Genomic DNA, 21,180 nt, shown 5'->3' with positions numbered 1-21,180 from the left:
CCGTGGAAACCGTAGAAAGGAGATTTAAGAGAAGCGGTGGGAAAAAATCGTGGATGAAACGACGCTTTGGTCTTGCTCGGCTCGAGTTTAGTTAAATAACACGATTATATTGGCGAATTCAACCTAGAAGGAACCTAGGCGCGTACATCTATACCGAAAGACACAGAGCCGTTACTATGTAACTTTAATTGCGTTCAAAACGGGTAGATCATTGATAATCCGACCTCCGCGCTTAACGCGACAGCTCGGCTTGATGTGCGTTCTCGAGGCAAAAGTCACGTGGGAAATACATTTTTTATCCCGGGGCAATTAATACGGACTTTTACGGGCTGTTTATCTGCGCGGATAATTGTTTCGTTCGCGGTGGGATAAACGGCGGGAAAAGTCGCGGGTGTGATGGGTTTTACGGCCGACCCGGCAATTTTCGAACGACTAAAACTTCAAGCGCCGGCGCGACCGCAAAGTTTCGTTATTTATAGGCCAACCTGAGTTCTCGTCTGGGGTACGTTCACCGCAGCCAGATTCCAGCGTTTATTATGTTACGCGACGCGTGCGGTTAGGTGCTATATGTTATGCGAAGAAATTCGCGCTACTGAATCTATTCACGCATGTGGGCCGCGTATCGACGCCGACGAAATTACATTTTTGGATACCGTAAACGCGATATCCGATATTTTGATTTGAATTTCGCAGGACAGTCAGGAGGATATCGTCGCGAGGATTTCATCTGTAATCTTGGCATCGTATCACTAATTTTTCGCGATTTTTTTCAAATAATTTCCATACGATGCAAAAAAACTCTTTTCTATATTGCGTAAAACAAATTATTGTATTTTATATGACGTAAAAGCTTTCCATTAGAGTAAAAAAGAGAGTTATATTTATATGGGAAAGATTATTTTGCTGAAGCGTGACCCTTTTTAGAAATCTTATCATCGATGTATCATGGTTTATTTAAAATTTTGGCAATGACGTGGGAGATGATCTGTATCTGTGCTTCATTGGAGAAGCTTTTTCTAGATAGATGACGACGACGTGTATAAATATAAACTAGTGACGGGATAGTTACGCGACATTTTTGCTAAGTCTATACGCTTGTATTCTGATTCGTTTATAGAATATTAGTAAAACAATCGCATTGGGAGATTTATTTTTACATTTTTATTCTTAAAGTCATAATCTTTTATGTATTATGATAAATTATTCATATTACTAACGCAAAGAGCACAAATTATGCATGTGATATGTAATGTTACTGTTAATGAATCCGGAAGTAATAAAACAATAGTGACGTTAAACGACATGATCATAAAATATTATTATGCCGGCCTCAAGGGAAGTTAGGGAGTGTTGCAGCCGTTTATGACACTCATAAAGGATACGACATTGAACTTAACTCGTTAATAACTTCCGGTCGTGATTGAAATGAGCGTAAACACACGTCGCCGCGTCGTACAAAATAGCTAACGTGTTATAATAGGTCTCGCAATGGCATTTTTTTGCAAAATATATATGTGTTAAATAACGAATAAAAACTTTACTGTTAAAAATTACATATTATTTTAATTCTATCGATATCTCGATTATTATAATCGAATTATCGTGCATTGCACAGTCGACAATTTAAATTTCTTATTACAGTGTAACAATTAATTGTAAATATAAACACAGATGTTCGATTAGAAAACTAGATAGTTACGTATGTAATTCGTATGAAATTAATTACTTCACTCGCTAATATAATAAGAGATTGTTTCCTTAGGCGGTATATGGTACATTTTTTTTCGATACATCACTGTTAAATTCGTAGTGTCAAATTATATTCAATTTGAGTCGCTTTTTAACCATTCCTATAGATCGCTACTGCTTCTACTCAGTATGTCGTTGTTTAACTAGAACAAATTTAACTAAGATGGAGTTAAAATAATATTGTTTTGTGTGTTAAAATAATAAATTTCGACATACATGGTAGTTAAAAATAACAAAATGTTATTTAACTTAAGGTACTGGTTCAAATTTCATCCTTTAATAGTTAACAGTGATATTAAAACATGATAATGAATTCTGTCATCGACTATTATACTGTCACGTGGAAACAATAATCTTTGTTTCATATAGATTAAAATAACTCGGAAGAGACGGAGGGATAAATTAGTTAACAGATTCGCGAGACTGTCTCGCGGTAATTTCCTGTTACAACTCGCCACGTGTCAAATTTTTATGTAGACTGTGACGGATTACGAAGGATGGATCTACATAATATTAAATGAAGTGTGTGCATGAGGGTCATGCGGTGCAATCAGTAAGTAACGAGTCGAAAAGCCACAAGGTGATCAATTATAACACTTTATGAAAAGCGTTAACTTAAAAAAATAAGCAAAAAATAAATCATTAAATATAATTAAGCTAATTTTGAAACATGATATGGTACGCCCGCCGCCACGTTTTCTTATTGCAGTCGTGCAATTTTACACATGCCTGTCTAGCAAATGTTTTTGTTGGCGTTGCACTGTAAATTTTAGGACCTAACGCTTTCGAAAGAAGTGTCGACTTCTAAATTTGTTCAGAGGTCCCGAATGTAATGTTTAGCTTTGTTTATGTTTTTTTCTTCAAACAGCAAAATGTATTTAAAATTTACTAATTTATTCGAGCGAAACTGTTGGCGCAACTGTACGAAATCAGTTAGCAGAGACTTACCTAGAATGCAAGACGTAAGAAGAATTCGGCAGACGAACTTCTTCATGGTATGAAAATCTCCGATAGCGCTGGTGGGTAAACCTCGATCTCGGCGGCACGTTGAATCGGGATAAAAAGAGCGACGCGATTAAACACGTCAAAAACACGCGTTCTTATCTATATTTAGACCGCACTTCAGTAATAGCGTCGGTTGTACCGAGGAAGACCGGTGCTGGAGAACAGTGAAGACTGTTTGCCGCGGCACACCGAAGCAATGGTGTACTCTTCCGGTCTCGTTATATCAGCTGTATGCCATGCAATCGGGAGCCAATTTTGCAGCCAAAATCGCAGGCAATTCTTAATCCAATTCTTAAATTATTCTTTTCCGGCGAATTTTCTTTTATTGTACTTTATATTTTATATAAATTAAACTGGATCACTGAGATCATTTCCATCGGTCTGTTAGTTTTTCACGAAATTGACACGAAAAACGCCGTTCTTGCCGCGTGAAGTGTTTTCGAGCGGGAAATCTCTTGATCACAATGAAAAGTCAAATTGATTCGAAGTGATTAATACAGAAACATTCGCGATTAGACATCATCCGTGCCGCGATTACCGAATGACGCTGTCGAAGCGATGCGCGACACGAGGGAGACTGATCGCGCCCGACTCTAATTTTCTGTCTCTTCCTCCTCCTCACTTCTTCCCGCTAGACCGCCAAGTACAGCTACGGAGGTGGTAGTGCCTCCTTGAAAATTCAAAGTATTTTTTATATGCTTCCGCAGGATTATAACATAAAGTGGAAAGCAGTATTACTGACGGAAAGATATTAATAAAATGTATCTCGAAGATAAATAAGTGAAATAGAGAATTCACAAATTTTATAAATGCTGCAGTGGTTAATTAAATTTCAATTTCTTATTTACACTATACCGTACAGTTATAGCTGCCATACATTTATCAAAAAAATGAAAAATTTTATAGATTGCACAGCTACAGTGAAGCAAAATTGTTGCTTTGTTACAATTCGCGTTATCAAAAATGTGGATCTTACTTTAATTCAATATAAACAATATACATTTTAATTATTGACCAGTGACATATTGCGCAGAATGAGATGAATTGATAGCGATTCAATGCTTTGAAAATAATTTTTTAAATACATTTTGAAATTAATCAGTAAAAATGGAGTCATTCTAAATTTACAGTCGATCTTAAGTTTTCCGAGTAATCATTTGATTAATAAGAATCTACTTAATAAGGTATTATTATGAGAATTCGTTAAAGGATGGTAACTTAGGAGATTATGCCCGATATTCACAGTCTCACACACACAGATCTTGTATACCTATAAGATCGTCTTAAGTTTATCTTTAGATATTCCGTAGCCAATGAAACGAGTCGTTCAGTATCTATATAAAGATAAACTTAAGACGATCTTAAATATAAGATCTGACTATGAATGCTGGCCTGTGTATTATTTCACGATCGATAAATAAATCCTGATGCAGCATTGCTATAAATAACGCAATCGGTGATAATCTTCCAAGATATGATTTTTTATTATATCTAAAATTACGCTTCTTATTTTAAAACGTAAACGAAACTCGTGAAGTTTTTACATCATGCTTATAAAACTATTGTATACATTTAATTATATCTGCCGTCAGTCAATACTGATTCTCAAAATTGAAGTAAACTTCTGGAGAATGGAAATTAATATTGAAATGTGCAATATAACGTATTATCAATATTTATTTATTTCACTGATCATGACAAAGTAATAATTACGTAAAGCTGTTAAAAGTAAAACCCCGTTATCACTAGAGTATATATTATATATTTACAAGTATAGTTTGCATCTCTCTCTCTGACAAAACCTTTTATGTGACATATTTTTTCTTTTCTTTAATATATATATATATCTATATATCTATATATATATGTGTGTGTATATATATATATAAGTATATATATATATATATTTATATATATCGGATTCAATATGTATATATGTATTTCTTCCGTGGCGCGTAATCCTCGCTCATCGTACAAAGATCAGGCGAGTAAAGCTAAGGTTTCGTTTTTGTTCTCTTTCCCTCTCTCTCGTTTATCACTCAACTAAACAAACTGTAAGCGCCATAAGAAAAGATTATTGTACCCAAAACCCCGTTCAGTGAAGTAGTCCAAGTAAAATACTCTAGTTAACAATAAATTATTAAATATCTATTCACAAATGTATGTATAGGCTATCATTATTACTATCATCATCGTCGCCGGACACTGCCATTCTCGCCGTTATTCTCGATGTCATTATCACTATTTTTTACATACACACCGCCTAGGGCTTACTGTACTTGTGTGTTATCAATGTGGGGGCTGGAAGTTTGCGAGATTTTATGGTGAATTTTAATAATCGTGGAGTATCGAGATGACAGTCATCTGTAAATCGCTATAAATATCCACGGTATACTTTATCACAAGTAACCATCGACACTATAAAAGTTCATCATAAAATCTGATTAATTTTTGATAATTCATTCCAGTTATTAACAACGGATGATTATCTGTGATACCAAATGGATCTTGTGTTACGAAATGAATTTTCTCGCTGATGAGATTCCTCTCGGATGAGATATTGTACATCGTTTTGTGAATTATCTCGAGCGAGTTACACCGATGGTTAACTAATCGTAATTCATCTACGGTAGTCAGTATGCAGAAAATAGTCTGCGCATAGAATATATAAAGATACTATTTTAAATGTAATGTCATTTGATGTTTCGGATTTTATCCCTTTCTGAATCATATTCTTATATGTTATGATACAATTAGAAAATAAAGGTTTAATCGGCAACGATTGATGTTGACCAATTTGGTGCAACTCTTCTCTAGATTCTCTTAACATAGATGCTTGCTAAAATTGCATTGACATCTAACAAGCATCATGATAGAACCTCTTGGAGGTTCGACGTAAAACGAAAACGACAACATGATTATTATCAACTGTCACGCTTTGAAATTCAACGCATATAATCGCGCAAATCATTTCGCTAACCATTTCTCTTCATTCGGACGCGGGGTGAATGTTTACACACGCTGAATGGTTACACGCGTTTGTGCGCGTGTATATGTTATAATATAAATCCTATTTGTCTGTCTATTTGTGTTATGTGTGTGTGTGTGTGTGTGTGTGTGTGTATTTTCTATTTCGCGCTTGAAGATGATGTTTCGAAGTCTCGCCTTTGGAACGTCATCTTACCGGAAAACGTAGCGCGATAACTCTGCACTATATGTATACATTAAGTAACTTTCCGGCCGTTCTTACCATCGACGAGTGCGATGCTGATTGTTCGGAAATTCATTAAGAGACACCATGCAGGGTCAAATTTACTGGGAGGAGAATATGCTTTACAAAAGCTCATTCACGAGATGGATTCGTAAAAAATCGGAGTCTTCTTGCGATAAAAATGGTCGTCATGATTATCACCGAAAAGATCTCCTGCAAGTGTAATTACAATCGTAAGTTCGACCCTGAACACCGCGAGAACGCGTGTTCTCTTTGAGATATATGCTACTGCTTCTAATTGTTTGTCGCTGGATATTGTAGAATCCAATTTGGACGAATCGATTTTTACATTCGGTATAAGCGCTATACAATTATATGGTGTTGCTTCTACAATCCCACTCTATACCTCGCACTCCTCGTATAGAATATGACTTTCTTGTAATCCTTATATACACGTCTCTACCTTTCATTATAGACTTTGCTAGTTAATCGCCCGCTAGTTAACCGCTTTACAACTACGATATTCGACTGACTTGCAATGATGATCGCCATCGTTGCGAACGCGCGACCGCATTCGTATATTCGGTCTGTGCACACCCTCTCCGGGTTTCCTCTTTATTTCATTCTATTTCGATTAGCTCGCCATACAAAAAGCACGCACGCTCGCACCGCAATCGTGAGAATGACAGTTTGGTTTGTGTACTTTCTCCTCTTTTCCTTTGTTAAAAAATTCTGGAGAGATGAAATTGGGAGAGATTGGGACTCGAGGATAGCAAAATTGTTGGATAGTCAAAATCTTTTTGAGGGACATCGATAAAAAACGGGGAAAGAGACGCGTGTTAAATGTTAGTGTTACAAAACGTTGTTGGGATGTTTTTTCTCTTTAAAACGGTGGTTCGACAATTTATCGCTATTTTCCTCTTTTCTTTTTTTTTCTTTTATTTCTTTTTTTTTTTTTTTTTGATTGACTGACAGTTTCATTTCCGAAGTTTTACAAAACAAGTTTATATCGATGCTCGCTGTCGACGTAAAACTTATCCTCATTCGTCATATTATATGAAAGCAATTCACGCATAGTTTCAATTAACAACGACAATCCATTGAATTCGTACGCAGTGTAACTCGTCAAAATTTAACGCTCGAAAGGATATTGACAGAGATACTTAATATTGTACAATTGTACATAAACGAACATTAACAACAATTTGATTTATTAATTCAATCATGTTTTTTTTTCTAATCTATGTAATGTATCACATATTTTATATGTGATAAAATTTCCAGTCTTAATAACGTTTCTTTCCGGTAGAGTTACATGTGCGTCCAGAGTAACTATTGATGAAAAAGAAAGGAACGCGGCTGTCACCGACTACCCTGCCGTGATCTTTAGAGAATGTTAAAAATGTTAACGTTACGAATATACATTTAAGTGTAAAGTAGATCGCTTTGCGCTGTGGCTGGGAAAAGAAATGGGCGAAGCGTTCACATTCTCGCAACATGTTTTCCTATTTTCATAGCTCTCTCTCTTTCTCGCTCGTTCTCTCACTCTCACTTTCCTTATTTTTGCTATTTACAAACGTGTGGCTTAAATAACATTCGTTAACATTTTCATTCTGCTTTTTCTCTCTCATTCTCCTCGCGCTCTTTCTTTCTCTCTCACTCTCTCTCTCTTACTCTCTGACTTTTTCTCTCTCTTTCGTTTACCTAAAATAATTATTTTAATTTAAAATGTATTCGATTCACTTTAAGCGCGACTCGAAGGGCAGACTAATTCTTCTTCGTCCTCTTCATTAATTCGCAGTTTTTATTGTGTTACACAATGGGTCAAAATCGGAATAGATCGCGTAACGCTGTTTATACAAATAACATCTTTATTATCGTCAAGTTAACGCTTTTAGGATAACGAATAAAGGACGAATAGAGGAACAAAAATGCAGTTGCATTTTTGTTTCGTCGCATAAATTTTTTCGCAATCGATATAATATTACGTATAGAAAGAATTGACGGAAAGAGCGCCTCGTTATAATTCGAAGTGAATTTCTTCAGTCTTCTGTCACTATTTAATTCTGATCCACTGTGTATCGTCGTATTATATATATATATATCTCTGTCGGTTCCATCACTGCCAAACGAGAATTGTCAGTATCATTCAATCTGTTGTGAACTTGTCTGGCTTATAAAGAGGGAGCTGGGCGGTACAGAGGATTGCCCTTGATAGGAAGCACATGAGCCTCGGAGTTAAATACCCAGTCGTCTAGACTTATGAGATCGTCGTCGCTGAAGAGCAAATAGAGATACTGGAAAAAGATAAAATATTTTCACATTTTATATTTTTATACCTATATACATATTATTATATTTCATAATATACGTATATTTTTGTTAACTCTCTTCTCTTCTTCTCGCGTCACGATTAAATCTTAAATAATATTCTTTATTGGAATGTTTCCTTATTGAATATCATATCTATTTCTTTTTTGTCTCTACAATGCTTATTAAAAAAAATATCGTTATATCATAAAAATTAGTTTGCAGAAAAAAATATATAAATTGGATAAGAAATAAAAAAGAATTGTAGTTAATTGTAAAATATAGTCAATCAAATCTTATTATGTTTCATATGTTAAATGTAAATTTGCGAGATACCGCTGTTGTCGGAAAGCTGTAAATATTAAACGTTTAAGTTCTTTCGGTCTTTAGCGAGAAGTAGCGTAAACCAAGTCGAAACGATGCTTCGTTTCCCCTTACCTTTAATGTTTCAGCAAAGAAGTAACTTTGTTGGACGTCGTCTTTCGCCGAGTCGACTAGGTAAACATTGTTAAGCCCCGTGAATCCTCCGGGAACCCGACAATGCTTTTCCAATGCTTGAACCGCCTCCCAACCCCACTCGCGATATTTTGGATCCTTTGTTAACCGCCACATTACGAAGTAGGATTCGAAGGTCTGCGGGAAAGTATATCTCGTTTTATCTCATCCAGTAAATTTTACCGATTCTTACAAAAAAAATGGAGGCTAAGAAATTAGTTTTATATGTATTTTATAATTTCTGTTGTTTTACAAACTTAATAACTAAAATAATTAAATTTAATACTTAATAATTTAAAAAAATATGCCATACCTAATTTGCATAAATATGAAGTAGTTAAATCTATATAGGTACATTATCTCTTCGCGGTTAAAAACAATTTCAAATAGTAAAATAATTTTTTAGTGTGACAAACTCTCTCTCTCTCTCTCTCTCTCTCTCTCTCTCTCTCTCTCTCTCTCTCTCTCTCTCTCTCGAAGGAATGTAGTTGTGATAGAAACGCTTTATCAATTCGCGCTAGTTTTGCTTTCAAATGAAAACGCGGGTGACTTACCTCCGGTCGTAGAATGTAATATTTTTCGCCATTCTTTAAGCTTCTGGCCTCGTTGCCTTCGATAAAGTGGAAAGCTTCAGGGCCGAGTTTCGTAGCGCTTCTGTCATATGATTCGTGACACGTGTTGGTCAAACCAGCGGCGATGTTCATGTATTTGTCAGACAACTCGTTTTCCAGAGTTTTAGCGCCCAGAGCAAACATACCGCCTACAAAGCCATGATAACGTTATTGACAAATTTCTGTCTTTTTTTGTTGAATCGGTCGCTTTTTACATCGAGAGATAAAGAAATAAAATAACTCTTGCGATAATAAAATAATTTTGCTTCCTTATAGAGGAAGCTTTGTGATGGTAAAAAAAATTTGTTTCGAAATTTTGATGGAAATAGATTTAGAATGTTCCAAAATGTCGAGAAGTCATACTAGTAGAAAATGTCCGGAAGCATTTTATAATTAATATCATAAACTTGAACGGTTAGTCGAGTAACGGAGTATTTATAATTAGATTATTTAGCGGCGTGTATTCGAGTATCGACATCGCTCGAGCTTGACGATTACGATGTAAAAATAATTACGTTAAAAACTTACCGGCGAAGCAAGCTAAATGACCCATTTTGTGCTCAAGCCTGTCGTATTTTAAATCCGACACGTACACAAGTTTGCCAGGTGATGTTTTGATCATGTGCTGAGTTATAGCGGATACAGCATCGTCGTACATTTCACGTGCCTCGACGTCGTCCTTGCCCGACTGGATCCAAGCTTTCAGTAGGTACTCATAGAAACTGTCACCGAGTCCACCGAGCGACATATGATCTGCAATTCCCACGAAAATATTTCTGTCGTAAATAAATTCCATGCGAATTCCAAGAGGGTTCACGACACATATATTTCTCTGGAAATCATTAAGCCAGGCCCGCTATATATCTCTTTTTCATATTATATAAATTCTTTAACAAATTTAGTTTCTGATGTAATTTCTGGATGAATATGTTAGGCCGCTAAAAGCTTTTGCATTATGCGCAATTAGAGATTAAGAGGTTTTTAAGTTGATAAAAGAGAAACTTTACTTATTGTTAGATTTGATTAAAGAATAAAGGAATGAAAGGAAAATATGGAGAATCTAAAGTGTATTATATCGTCTTATTATATCCTCTTCAGATTAAAGAAAGAAATGCTGTGCATATATCTTTTGAAATATCAAAGTTAATTGACAATTAAATAAATTTATGTAATCGGTATAATAATTTGTATTAGTATCGATATATTTGGTGAAGTAAATTATCCATAAATTAATTTATCCTGCATAACAGTTGAGATAATCAATATGATTCATGTAAATATTAAAAGATTAAAAACGAGCGTACTTTAGCACGCGTTATATCAAAGGAAGTTTTAGAATACAAATAAGATTTGCTTTCCCCCATTCAAAAATCTCTAGTGCACCAATTGCTCTTATTTTCCATTCCTTTCATGTTGAAGCGAAATTAAAGGCTTGCGGACGACTCGTTTTGCAAGATAAAACGGCTGTTCGACTGCCTTAAAAGAGATACCGCTTTAAAACGGATAGCAACGGTAATCGCTACGAGATAACGGAATGCTGGAAGAATCTTTTCCCCGCGGAAAAGAGGGGTTTGTTCTCCGCGCTCTGCAGGTCTACTTCGATCACGTTTGAGGCGGGCGAAACAAAGGGCACATTTCTTGATATCTACCGGGTTAATTCCTAGGTGCCTTGGGCTAGCTAAGAGCACGGTTTCCATTTTATGTGAGGTTTTGCGATGAAAGGACGTACGGATTTGCTTTATCTCTCTGATCACTATTTCCTCGGGAACATGGTAAGAATGTTATCGTGCAAAAATGCACGAAGGTCCAGTCACATGAGCTTAATAACGAATGTTAATTATAATTTGAAGATGACAAATTACACCGAAAAAGAACAAGTGTTAAATCAAGACTCATATTCTTTATATAAGCAAGAATCTATAATCTTGAAATGAGATATAAATTACGTTAAACAAAGAAAACTTGTTTGAATGAAGGTATTTACATAATTTAATCAAGAAAAAAAGTTGAAATAAAAATTCTTATAATCTCTATCTATCTCTAAGAAGATTATAGATTCTTGCGTATACCTATACAAGAACATGAGTCTTGATTTAACACTTCTTTTTTTGTGTACATTTTGAACACTGATTTTTATTCGCAAAGAGACAACACGTTATATCTTCTTGTAAAAAGAGTCAATAATATATTGATTTTTATTGTTATACATTCAGAAAAAGAAGTGCTCGAACGAACAAGATTGATGATGTTCTCATTCAGAAAGATATAAAGGTTTCGCCAAACAAATTGTGTATTAATGTGATAATAAATTTTGCCAGTAAAGTCGCATTAAATAATGACAATTATTATAGTAGTACGTAGTACAATACTTGTCGTATTAATTATATGAATTATATGAATTGTTCGGTTCATTATACAGAGTGTCTGATAATGAACAGTGCCACCTCTCGTGGGCAGATAGAGTGGATTAAACTGAATAGAAAAGTCCCTTTATCGTTTTATGAGTTTCTCAGTAATTAACGAGAAATTAATTAATAAAAAATTACTAAAGATGTTGTAATCGACCCAACTGGCCAAATTTATTAATCGAAAAACGCTACGTTTCGACCGAGGATCCGGTCCTTTTCAAGCGTGTATACAAAACTCACAAATGTCGATTAGTCAAGCATAATGCCCTAACTACACCGAATCTAAAAGATATTTGTGCGTCGGAATCTAAGTAATAACAAATTCGTTGAACGGTATATTTCGTGAAATGTTTGTAACATGACATAGCAGAGCGGTGGTAAAATTTAGACATTTTTTAATTATCTACTGGCGACTCAAACTTCTTGTTCTGTTATTAATTAATAAAGATCCGCGAATGAGCATCCAATTCAGCGACAAGAGACGGTAATTATCAGACATCCTGTATATTTATTTAAATACGTTTTGGCAACATCGAAACGTCAGTTTTCTTCATTCGAGCAATGCTTTTTTTCTTTTGGTGTACTTATTTGGACTACTGGAGTACTGGTACGGGGCTAGAGCGAAATCGTGAAAAATGTGGGAAGGATATGTGCGATGAGGCTAGATACCGAACGGTTTGGATGATATATATCCCCGAGGATCTCGTCGTACGTGCAATGAGAAGGTACGCAGGCGCGGGGGATTTAGGACCCGAGGCAGAGGATGATAAATGCGATATTCAAGATCGAAGACGGCGCCGACACCCGCGCCGACGCCGCGGAGCATCTTTTCGCGAGGCGACATGAGCCGAGGCTTGCGATGTGAAATGGTAAAAAAAAAACAAAAAAAAAACGAAGTGATCGAAATCGCGCGGATTCTCCACTTCGCGACTGTGCGAAAACTATTGTAGCGGTGTAATCGATAGCCGTCGGATTAAAAATCTATCTCGTGCAATGTTTCGTGCAAATACGCGCCCGAAGATTTATTAAATGTAAAATTATAGTAATAAGTCACCAGATATTACATTTATAATATATTTATATTGATTCGAAATTTCCCAGCCGAAGACATTCAACGATTTTCTTTTTGGAGACTTTGATCCGTGAATTCATATGAACGTGAAAATGTTGCTCCCAGATGTCTGTGTGAAAATAATAATAATGAGGATAAAACAATTAATTCTGTTATTCTGTGATGTAGAAACGGATGTACAAAGCGTAGGGATAACAGAAAAGCAATTTTTTACATTTTCAAAATGTATTTCTTTCCATTAAATGATTAAAGGATTCGTAAATAATTTGCTGAGCAAAAATTACGTTTACACGCTCGGGTATGCATGTATCACTCGTTTGCTGCAACAATGACATAACTCAGAAACGAAAGTTTTCCAGAAAATGAGAGTTTAAATGTTTTGAATCATTAAAATTTTGCAATATTAATTTTAAACGCAATTTGTGGTGTAATAACTGACTGTAAAGGAACAAAAGTACCTATATATTAACTCTTTAGTCAGTGCATTGAATTCTCATCACTCTTTTGCAAACAACGAAAAAATGACAATTTTTAAGTTGCGTTGTGGTTGTAGGAAATTGGAGCGGAGCGATATGTTCACGAATGTTAATAAAAAAATATAGGAGGTAAATATATGAATATAACGCAGATTGTTGAGATTCCACTTACGTTGACCCCATTTTCCTGTCCTCGGATGGATATAATTCGGATATAGACCCTTCGGTTTGTCTAGACTCTTGAGGACCTTCCTTACGTTCTCAACTTTGCTCTTGAACACTGGATTATTCGTTATATCGCTCAGGTAGGTAAACTCAAGATGCATCGTCCCGATTTCGGATAAAATACTGCAGCCGCTGCTCGCCCAACCGTAATTCTTGCTGGCCTGAAAAATAAGCGCAAGTTTCTAGCTAGAACACACACATTGCGAGATATAAAATGTTGAAAGTAATAAACGGATAGGTCAAGTATGTGTAACATTACACAGAGAGAATTTTCTCGCAGAATTTACCCTGAAAATCATGGTAGTCCTGGGACAACATGTGTATCACGAAGAATTTTATGCGAGCTACTCTGATTAATATCTACCGTAATAAAAAATATTAATATCTATTACAATAAAATATAAGATATGTTTGATTAATTTTACTAAAATATATAGTAAAATTTCAATAATTTTTATTACGTTGTTTGTAAAATGTCTTTTGTATATTTCAAAAATTCCTATTGTTACCGATAATATTTGATCGGTTCCCAAGTTTGTAGTGAATTTAACGGTAAAATATTACGAAAAATTCTCTACGTGTACTAACATTCAAATAACATTCTAGAAAATTACAATATTTAGACAGTAATAAAGTAATATGAGACATTTTGTTACAACAAGAGAGAAAAAACGGTATAAAACATGGGACGTCGCCCTCAGTCGCGTCTCGCGTCGCGTCGTGTCGCGCGGCTTTAGAATGAAGTATGAAAAGTCGCCGTCGTTTTCGAAACACGGATAAAAAGGATACGAGCGGACCCTAAATCGAGTGACGCCGCGACGTGTTTATTGCGTTTAACCTCGTATTTAATCATGTTTTGATATTTGGCGATCGTGGCGGATAGACACAGCGTTCATAAATCGATGATTTAATTGCAGTTAATCAAAATAATCGCCTCTCGCAATCAGTAAAGCAGCGATCGTGTTCTTTTCGGTCGGCATGTCCCGCGGATATTTCTCTTTGACCTTGATTCATACATCATTTATTCGTCTTACGCACTCTTACGTCGCTTATATTGCAATACGTAAAAGTATACGTAATTTCGACATTATATTCGTTTGTTCAAAGTGCGAAAAGTACAGGTGGTGGGAGCAGCAAGTGTAGCGTCTACGCGACAGTTGCTCCTGGCGTTTGACGAGTGGCGCGAGCAGTGCCGAGTGAAGTTGGTCGCGCGATTTACGAAATTCTCTCCGCCATGTTCGACTCACCCTCGCTCACTCGTCGCATCTACCTGCGGGACGTCACGGGTGTCAAGGCGAATCGTAGCTTTTCCGCCGTAATTCCGTTGCCGTGTAATTAAGTCGCGTCGCGAGATTAATATACCGGGAGTGCCGTGCAAAGTGTTGAAAATATCGCGCGATCATAAACGACGATATCGTTGATGTGAACGTCGCCGCGTCGCGTCGTGAGTCGCGAGTGAGCGCGCCGATGGAGGCCGGACGGAGATGCGACAACGGATCAACGGAGAAGGACCTGGAGGATCGAGGAGAGGAGGAGGGGGCCTGGGGGGCATCGGGCGACGGCGGAGCGACCGTGGGGTGAGTAGTTGAATTGTTATTCGTCCTGTCACTCTTGTCAGTCCTGCGGCGGAATCCGCTACTTTCTCAAGCGCAACTTGATTCGCCCATTACCATGATACACTCATTACTCGTACGATACCGTTCGAGGTTTAACTCCGGCGCAATTTCGCAATTACGGAGTTCGATCTTCGGTACATATGCGAAAAGAGACGTTACGTCGATCGTGAACGTCGTGCCTCTCTTATTACGGTCGTAATTATTTGCTTTATGTATTGATTATCTTGGACACTTGCTTTAATGTAAAAATATTTCTATGTTACAGATCAACGCAGGGTTACAACTTACAACTCCGTTGTTGCGCATCGGCCGGTGAGTGATTTTTTATTTCGATATCGAGAGGCAATGGATTTGTAAAAATTATATTACAGACGTAAATAAAATGTATCTATATGAGAAATGAGATATAAGAGAATCACGAATAGTCTTTTTCATAATTATTAGACATTACATCGAAATTTTTATTTAAAATGATAATTAATGTAGCGGTGAAGTGTTCTGTATTACTTAATTTAATGAAATATCCGAGTATATTATTCATTCCTATACAGTTATCACGGAAAAAATTAAAACATTAAAGATTAATAAGAATATAAAAATATATTACAAATGAACTAATTAGAATCTATTGCCTTGAAATGGATAAATTCTCTCTTTATCTAGCAAATATTTTTTTATAATTTATAATCCTCTGCCGAGGATTAACTTTTTATTACACAAGGTTACGCGCATTCACTGCCAGTGATAGTGATATCTGAATGGGGCCGTGGCCCCATGCCACATACCCAAAATCTTTTCCGACTTTGACGGTAAATACTGAGAGATGCAAGAAATTTTTTTCAAAAGTTGATAAATTTAAAATGTCGTTTATACTTTACCAAATGTCGATAATTAAACAAAATTATTAAATAATTACTGACATTAAAAATTTTCTCAACCTTCCATATTATTTGACAAAATTTGTAAAATTTGAGCTTTCAGAAATAGATAAAATATCAGAATGTTATGAATTAAGAATTGGCATTAATTAAAAATTTTAAGAATTTTTAAAACTTTAAGTTTAATAGTTTGAACTGCGATAACACTTAGCTTCTTATGAATTGGTAAACTATCTCAGGACAATATAATTAAGGTAAGTGGTATAAATAAGAATTCCAAACATCACTCGAAATATTGCTGTATATAATTTAGAAAATTTTATTTGTTGCAAAATCTTTTGCCATCTATATTAAAATGAGCAAACTTATGATCACCATGACATACATACACGCGCGATCTTTTTCTTTCATTCTCTTAATAATGCGTTATTTCTCTGAATTATTTGTAAAAATTTAAATACAACATGCAAGTCTCGATACCTAGAATTATAGTATAACTTTCTATGTTAAGGCATTTGTGACACCGAAGTGCAATACATCAGATACGTGGGTCAGCTATCTTAATCGAACAAGAAAATAAATATTTTTTAAAAGTGTGCAAGTTAGAAACTTGCACATTGCTTCCTCATAATTATTGAAGATTTTTAGCATTGTTCCTATTCAAGTTTGTTTTTAAAGTAGAGCAACATAATTATTAACATAAAATAGTATGGCTTCCTCGTAGAGGAAGCTTTATGAGGGAAATAAAATGACGAGGAAGTAATGTGCAAGTTTCTGATCCACTAAATTTTTTCTTCGATGTTTCTTGAAAGTATGCAAATTTAAAATTTGCACATATTAATTCTCATAATAAGTCTAACGTATTAGAGAAATCTGGAATGCAGTTCTAATTTAGATTTTGCAAAGGGAATTTATTTGACTATCCATTTCTTTAGAACTTATGAAAAGCAAATAGATCGCAATGCAAACGGTATAATCCACGAGAGCAGGCAGAGTATGCTAATTCTTTATGAGTAGGATCATGATATTAAAAGAATAATACGGAAAATTTGCAGAATGAAATCCGATGCGGTTTTAAGTAATCAAAAGCCATTGTTGAAGCGTCTAAAGAAACGAAGAGGCAATCTGTTCGTCGGATATCGCCCGACGAATACTGTAACGAGGATTTGGATAGATGGAGTTCGGGTGGGAAAAGCATAATCGCTTTATAATTTAATCTAACCAATTAACTCCTGCCCGCTATAATTTCATCGCGGTAAGATAGACGAGTGTGTGCGTGCGACGTAGCGTTTGCATGTCTTCTGTTGTTAAAGGGAAAGAGAGAATTGAAATTTCTCATTGCTACAAGTACACGTAGCACTCGTAGCAAGTAGTTAAATGTATTATGAAAAAAATGTTACGTATATAATTGTAACATGCGTAATAAGCGACACATTTTTGCAATTTTTATTGCTTTATATATGCGATTAGATATTTAAATTGATAGCAGCAAGAGCATTGAAAAAATACCACTGCGTGTTATTTTTTTCATGTATGAAAGGAAACGGATAGGAAGAGAATGCGCTTCGAGTAAAACGGCCAGACAGGATAATAAAATATATGAAATTTTTGGAACCAACAAACATTTTTCATCATTCCTTTCTTTCACGCCATTCCAAATTAATGGAAAATTATAATGTTATGGTGCGGAGACAGACACTCGGTAATTAGTCGCGCTCATTAAAAACGCTAATACGAATTATGAAGTCATTAAGGGGTTAGAGTCAATCGGCATATCTATCGTCGCGTCGTAATTAAATCAGAGTCCTTTCCATTCCTCGCACTCTCAGCATGTGTGTGCGCGCGAATTAATTCCTTCGATAAGACTGCATATCAGATTCGATTATTACTACACGCTATTTGCTTTCAATTTCCAGTTATGAATTATTTAACTAAAATATATGAAACAATTTATAAAAGCACTTTAATTATAACGTTTTTCTCTTCTTCAGGCTGATCATAAAAAATTATTTATTTTGTTTACGACTGCTATTTTCGTCAATGAACATGTTCTTTTCAAATGAAATAATAGAGTAATAATAACAGTTTTTCTTTTATTGAAATTAATCGGCCGCTCTTTTACGGGAAATTCTCTGTATGTGTGTGAGAATTTCTCTTTATTTATAAATAATTCTAGACAATCGTTTGACGTAATTTTGTCTCCGAAATTATTGATATAAACGGATATAAAAAAAGAGACAGTAACATATATGAACGGACATATCGTCCATCGTATAGAGGAAGCCAAAGGCCGTATCCGCCTCCTGTGGCCTCATTATCCATCCAATTAAGAATTTGCATATTAATCGCGCGCCGCTATTTCGACAGACTTGATGGAATCGTTTCAATTAAAGCGCAACATCATTGCCACATACGATGCTTAATAAGAAGTGCGCAAGAACGGAAACACCACGCCCTGGAGTAGCTTTTTTAAGTTATGGCCATGTGAACAAGGTGTTTGTGTTTTGTATTTATACTGCGTGTTTCATTCATTAACAGATCAACGGATTGCTCGCTGCCGAAAATTGTAGCAAGCAGATTTACAAAAACATATATAAGATATATTACTCATTATTTTATGACAGTTTCCTGATTAAAAAAGTGATATATTATACATAGATTTATTAAGCAATTTAACAAAATTTAGTAATAATATAATATTTCAAGAACTTTGTTTGCTATAAACAAGGAATGCGATACATCAAGAATACATTTCATTAAAAATAAAATATCGAGATTAAATTAAAGAGTAGAGTTTCACAAAAACTCAAATCATTATATCTTCAGTAATCAGCAATTTAGATATGGAGTGATCTGTAGAGTAATCTTTAGATTTGCGTTATTTAAATGCATTATCTAGATAATCTCGCTTTATATATAACTTGAAAATCTTTCTTTACTGGAAGTTTAATTATTATCAACTTTAATTATCAAGTTTTATCACAATTTTTAACTTTCAATATTAAATATCTTGGTAATAAAGGAACTATCTCGAGAAGTTTTTCTTTCGATTTGACTCCCAGACTTTTAATTTCAATCCCATTAAAATATACATATGATTTTGACACAACCTATATAAATTTATAATATTACATATCCGTGATTTCTTGTTTTATTCTTTTACCACGATGCCAGTTAATGAGTAGGCTCTTTTTTCGGGGAGAGAAACGAAGTTAATGTAATATCGAAGTACATCGAACCCATCTCGGCGCGTTGATGCGAGGCACTAGCGGGTTATGGCAACGAAAAGCCGCACTTACCCCGGTATGGAGGTTGATGAGGGAATGAGGAATTCCGGTTTCCGTCTGGAAGGCAGGCAGCATCCGTTCGCCGAGCTGCGCCGCCTTATCCCGGAACATCACGTCTCCCGTGAGAGCGTAACAGGCAAGCAGGCTTCCCATGAAACGAATATTCGTCTCAAACAGCGATATTTCGGAGTTCTGAAACAAAACGAGCAAAACGTTCGGATTAATAACGCGTTGGCCGTTTAATCGCGGATGGAAGAATTATCGTGGTATATAATATCGCGGGTCGCGCACATACACATACATACACGCATCCGTCATCTTCTCATATAATCGATTATTACAGTGGATATATAGGTACATACGTTTATTAACCTTTCCGTTCACATTGCAGCCATGTGGCTACGTATTATGAATTATGAAATAAAATATTACTGCGGTTTATATTTTCATATCTGCAGTAGATATATATTAGGTCCCATTAGCCTTATGGATAATAGATGACCCGAAAGACTTTACGTACGTATTTTAATATGTATTTAAAACTTCTTATATTAACATATAGAGCACATTCTCGTTTTTCATTTAGCACCGTTATGATTAGGTGATTAAAGTTATTATAAGTACAATAGAATTATTACAATAAGAATTATAACTTATGGAATTATAATTTTTTAAACATATTTTAGGTGCATTTACCAAAGGTAAAAAAAAAATATTTTTATGTCTAACTTTGCAGTGCGAATTACTGTACATAGCTGTAATAAAAAAATACGTATAAAAAAATCCTTATACGTTATCAAAGTGTCAAAATGTTTTTATGAAATGTTTTTATTTGTCATGTAAAATGTACAAAAAAATACAAACAAATATTTTTTGAATTGTTCAATAATTTAGGAATGAAAGAATTAGGTGAATAATATGTGAACAATTTTTAAATGCTCTACTTTTAAATTTGATTAATTACAAATAAAGTTTCGTAAATATTCTTTGCACTAGAGACATTTGTAACTATTTCTCATTTGGGGGATAATAAACAATCAATTATTAAATAAACATTTTGCTTTTTCTAATAACAGTTTTTAATAAAAATTTAAAAATAATATATTAAAGAGAAACAAATTAATAAAACGCGATGCTAAATCATTGTGTTAGTAAGATAGTGTTGTATGATTTAATCTTTGAAAATTATAATAATTATGACATGAGAACCAAAAAAATGCAACGATACGCAATATATACGTATATAAGTATTCCAAATAAATATAATTATTTGGCAAAATCCAATGAAATATTGTGTTTGAATAGATAGAAATGGAGATGAGGAGAGTATTTGTACACGTGTATGTGTTATGCCTAAGATTTGTGGCATTGCAGTTTCATTCATCGTGTAGAAACTCAATCTGCGTCATCTACGCGATGTAAATACATGGATTGCACTATTCATGTAGCAAGCGTTCTGTACACAGTTATCAGTAACCTGAAACAGTAATATTTGAAAGAAAAATAAATAAAATGTTTCTTCACAGTTTACATTCAAATAAATGATTTTTCGATAACGAAATTATATTACGATTCGACGGTTTTTAATATTTATAAATTCAACGCTACAATTAGTTTTATTATTTCAATAACTTAAATGTCGTGATATAAAATAATATCTGCTTGAAAAAATAGTGATATTTCTTGATATGTAATAGATCATAACGGATCACTCATCGGTGATAATTCTGTTAAATTGTCATCAATGAGATGACAGATCTGTGGCATAAATCTAAGCGATAGCTTGGTGGTATTATAGCAGCCGCAAAATGGGAAGAAGCGATCGTTGGTTGTGCAT

The 21,180-nt window shown here is 34.9% G+C and overlaps 2 protein-coding genes across 5 annotated transcripts in view; both read right to left on the bottom strand.

Moving 5' to 3' along the window:
• LOC139775465 (xaa-Pro aminopeptidase 1) overlaps positions 1-3,334 on the bottom strand; it is a 33,509-nt gene extending 30,175 nt beyond the window's left edge. For all 4 annotated transcript variants that reach the window (XR_011718832.1, XM_071711478.1, XM_071711477.1 and 1 more), the window contains exon 1: positions 2,698-3,334. Coding sequence is in view for 3 of the 4 variants with exons in the window: in XM_071711478.1 (XP_071567579.1) it covers positions 2,698-2,743 (46 nt within the window). In the remaining variant the exon portion in view is untranslated. The remainder of the gene's footprint in view (positions 1-2,697) is intronic.
• A 1,079-nt stretch (positions 3,335-4,413) lies between these two features.
• Positions 4,414-19,531, bottom strand: Alpha-man-ia (alpha-Mannosidase class I a). Its single transcript, XM_071711462.1, has 6 exons — positions 19,356-19,531; positions 13,510-13,723; positions 9,910-10,134; positions 9,325-9,530; positions 8,714-8,908; positions 4,414-8,262 (listed from the first exon to the last, which is right to left on the bottom strand). Exons 1-6 carry the CDS (start codon positions 19,494-19,496, stop codon positions 8,140-8,142), a joined length of 1,104 nt encoding a protein of 367 aa, XP_071567563.1. The 5' UTR covers positions 19,497-19,531; the 3' UTR covers positions 4,414-8,139.
• Between the last annotated feature and the right edge of the window lie 1,649 nt (positions 19,532-21,180).

Source organism: Temnothorax nylanderi, unplaced genomic scaffold (genome assembly GCF_030848795.1).
Source record: "Temnothorax nylanderi isolate EJ_2023f unplaced genomic scaffold, tnyl_v1.0 TNYL_tig0099_pilon, whole genome shotgun sequence".
NCBI classification, from domain to species: Eukaryota; Metazoa; Arthropoda; class Insecta; order Hymenoptera; family Formicidae; genus Temnothorax; species Temnothorax nylanderi.
The sequence above is the reverse complement of the archived record's forward strand: the minus strand, read 5'-3'. Positions and strand labels throughout refer to the sequence as shown.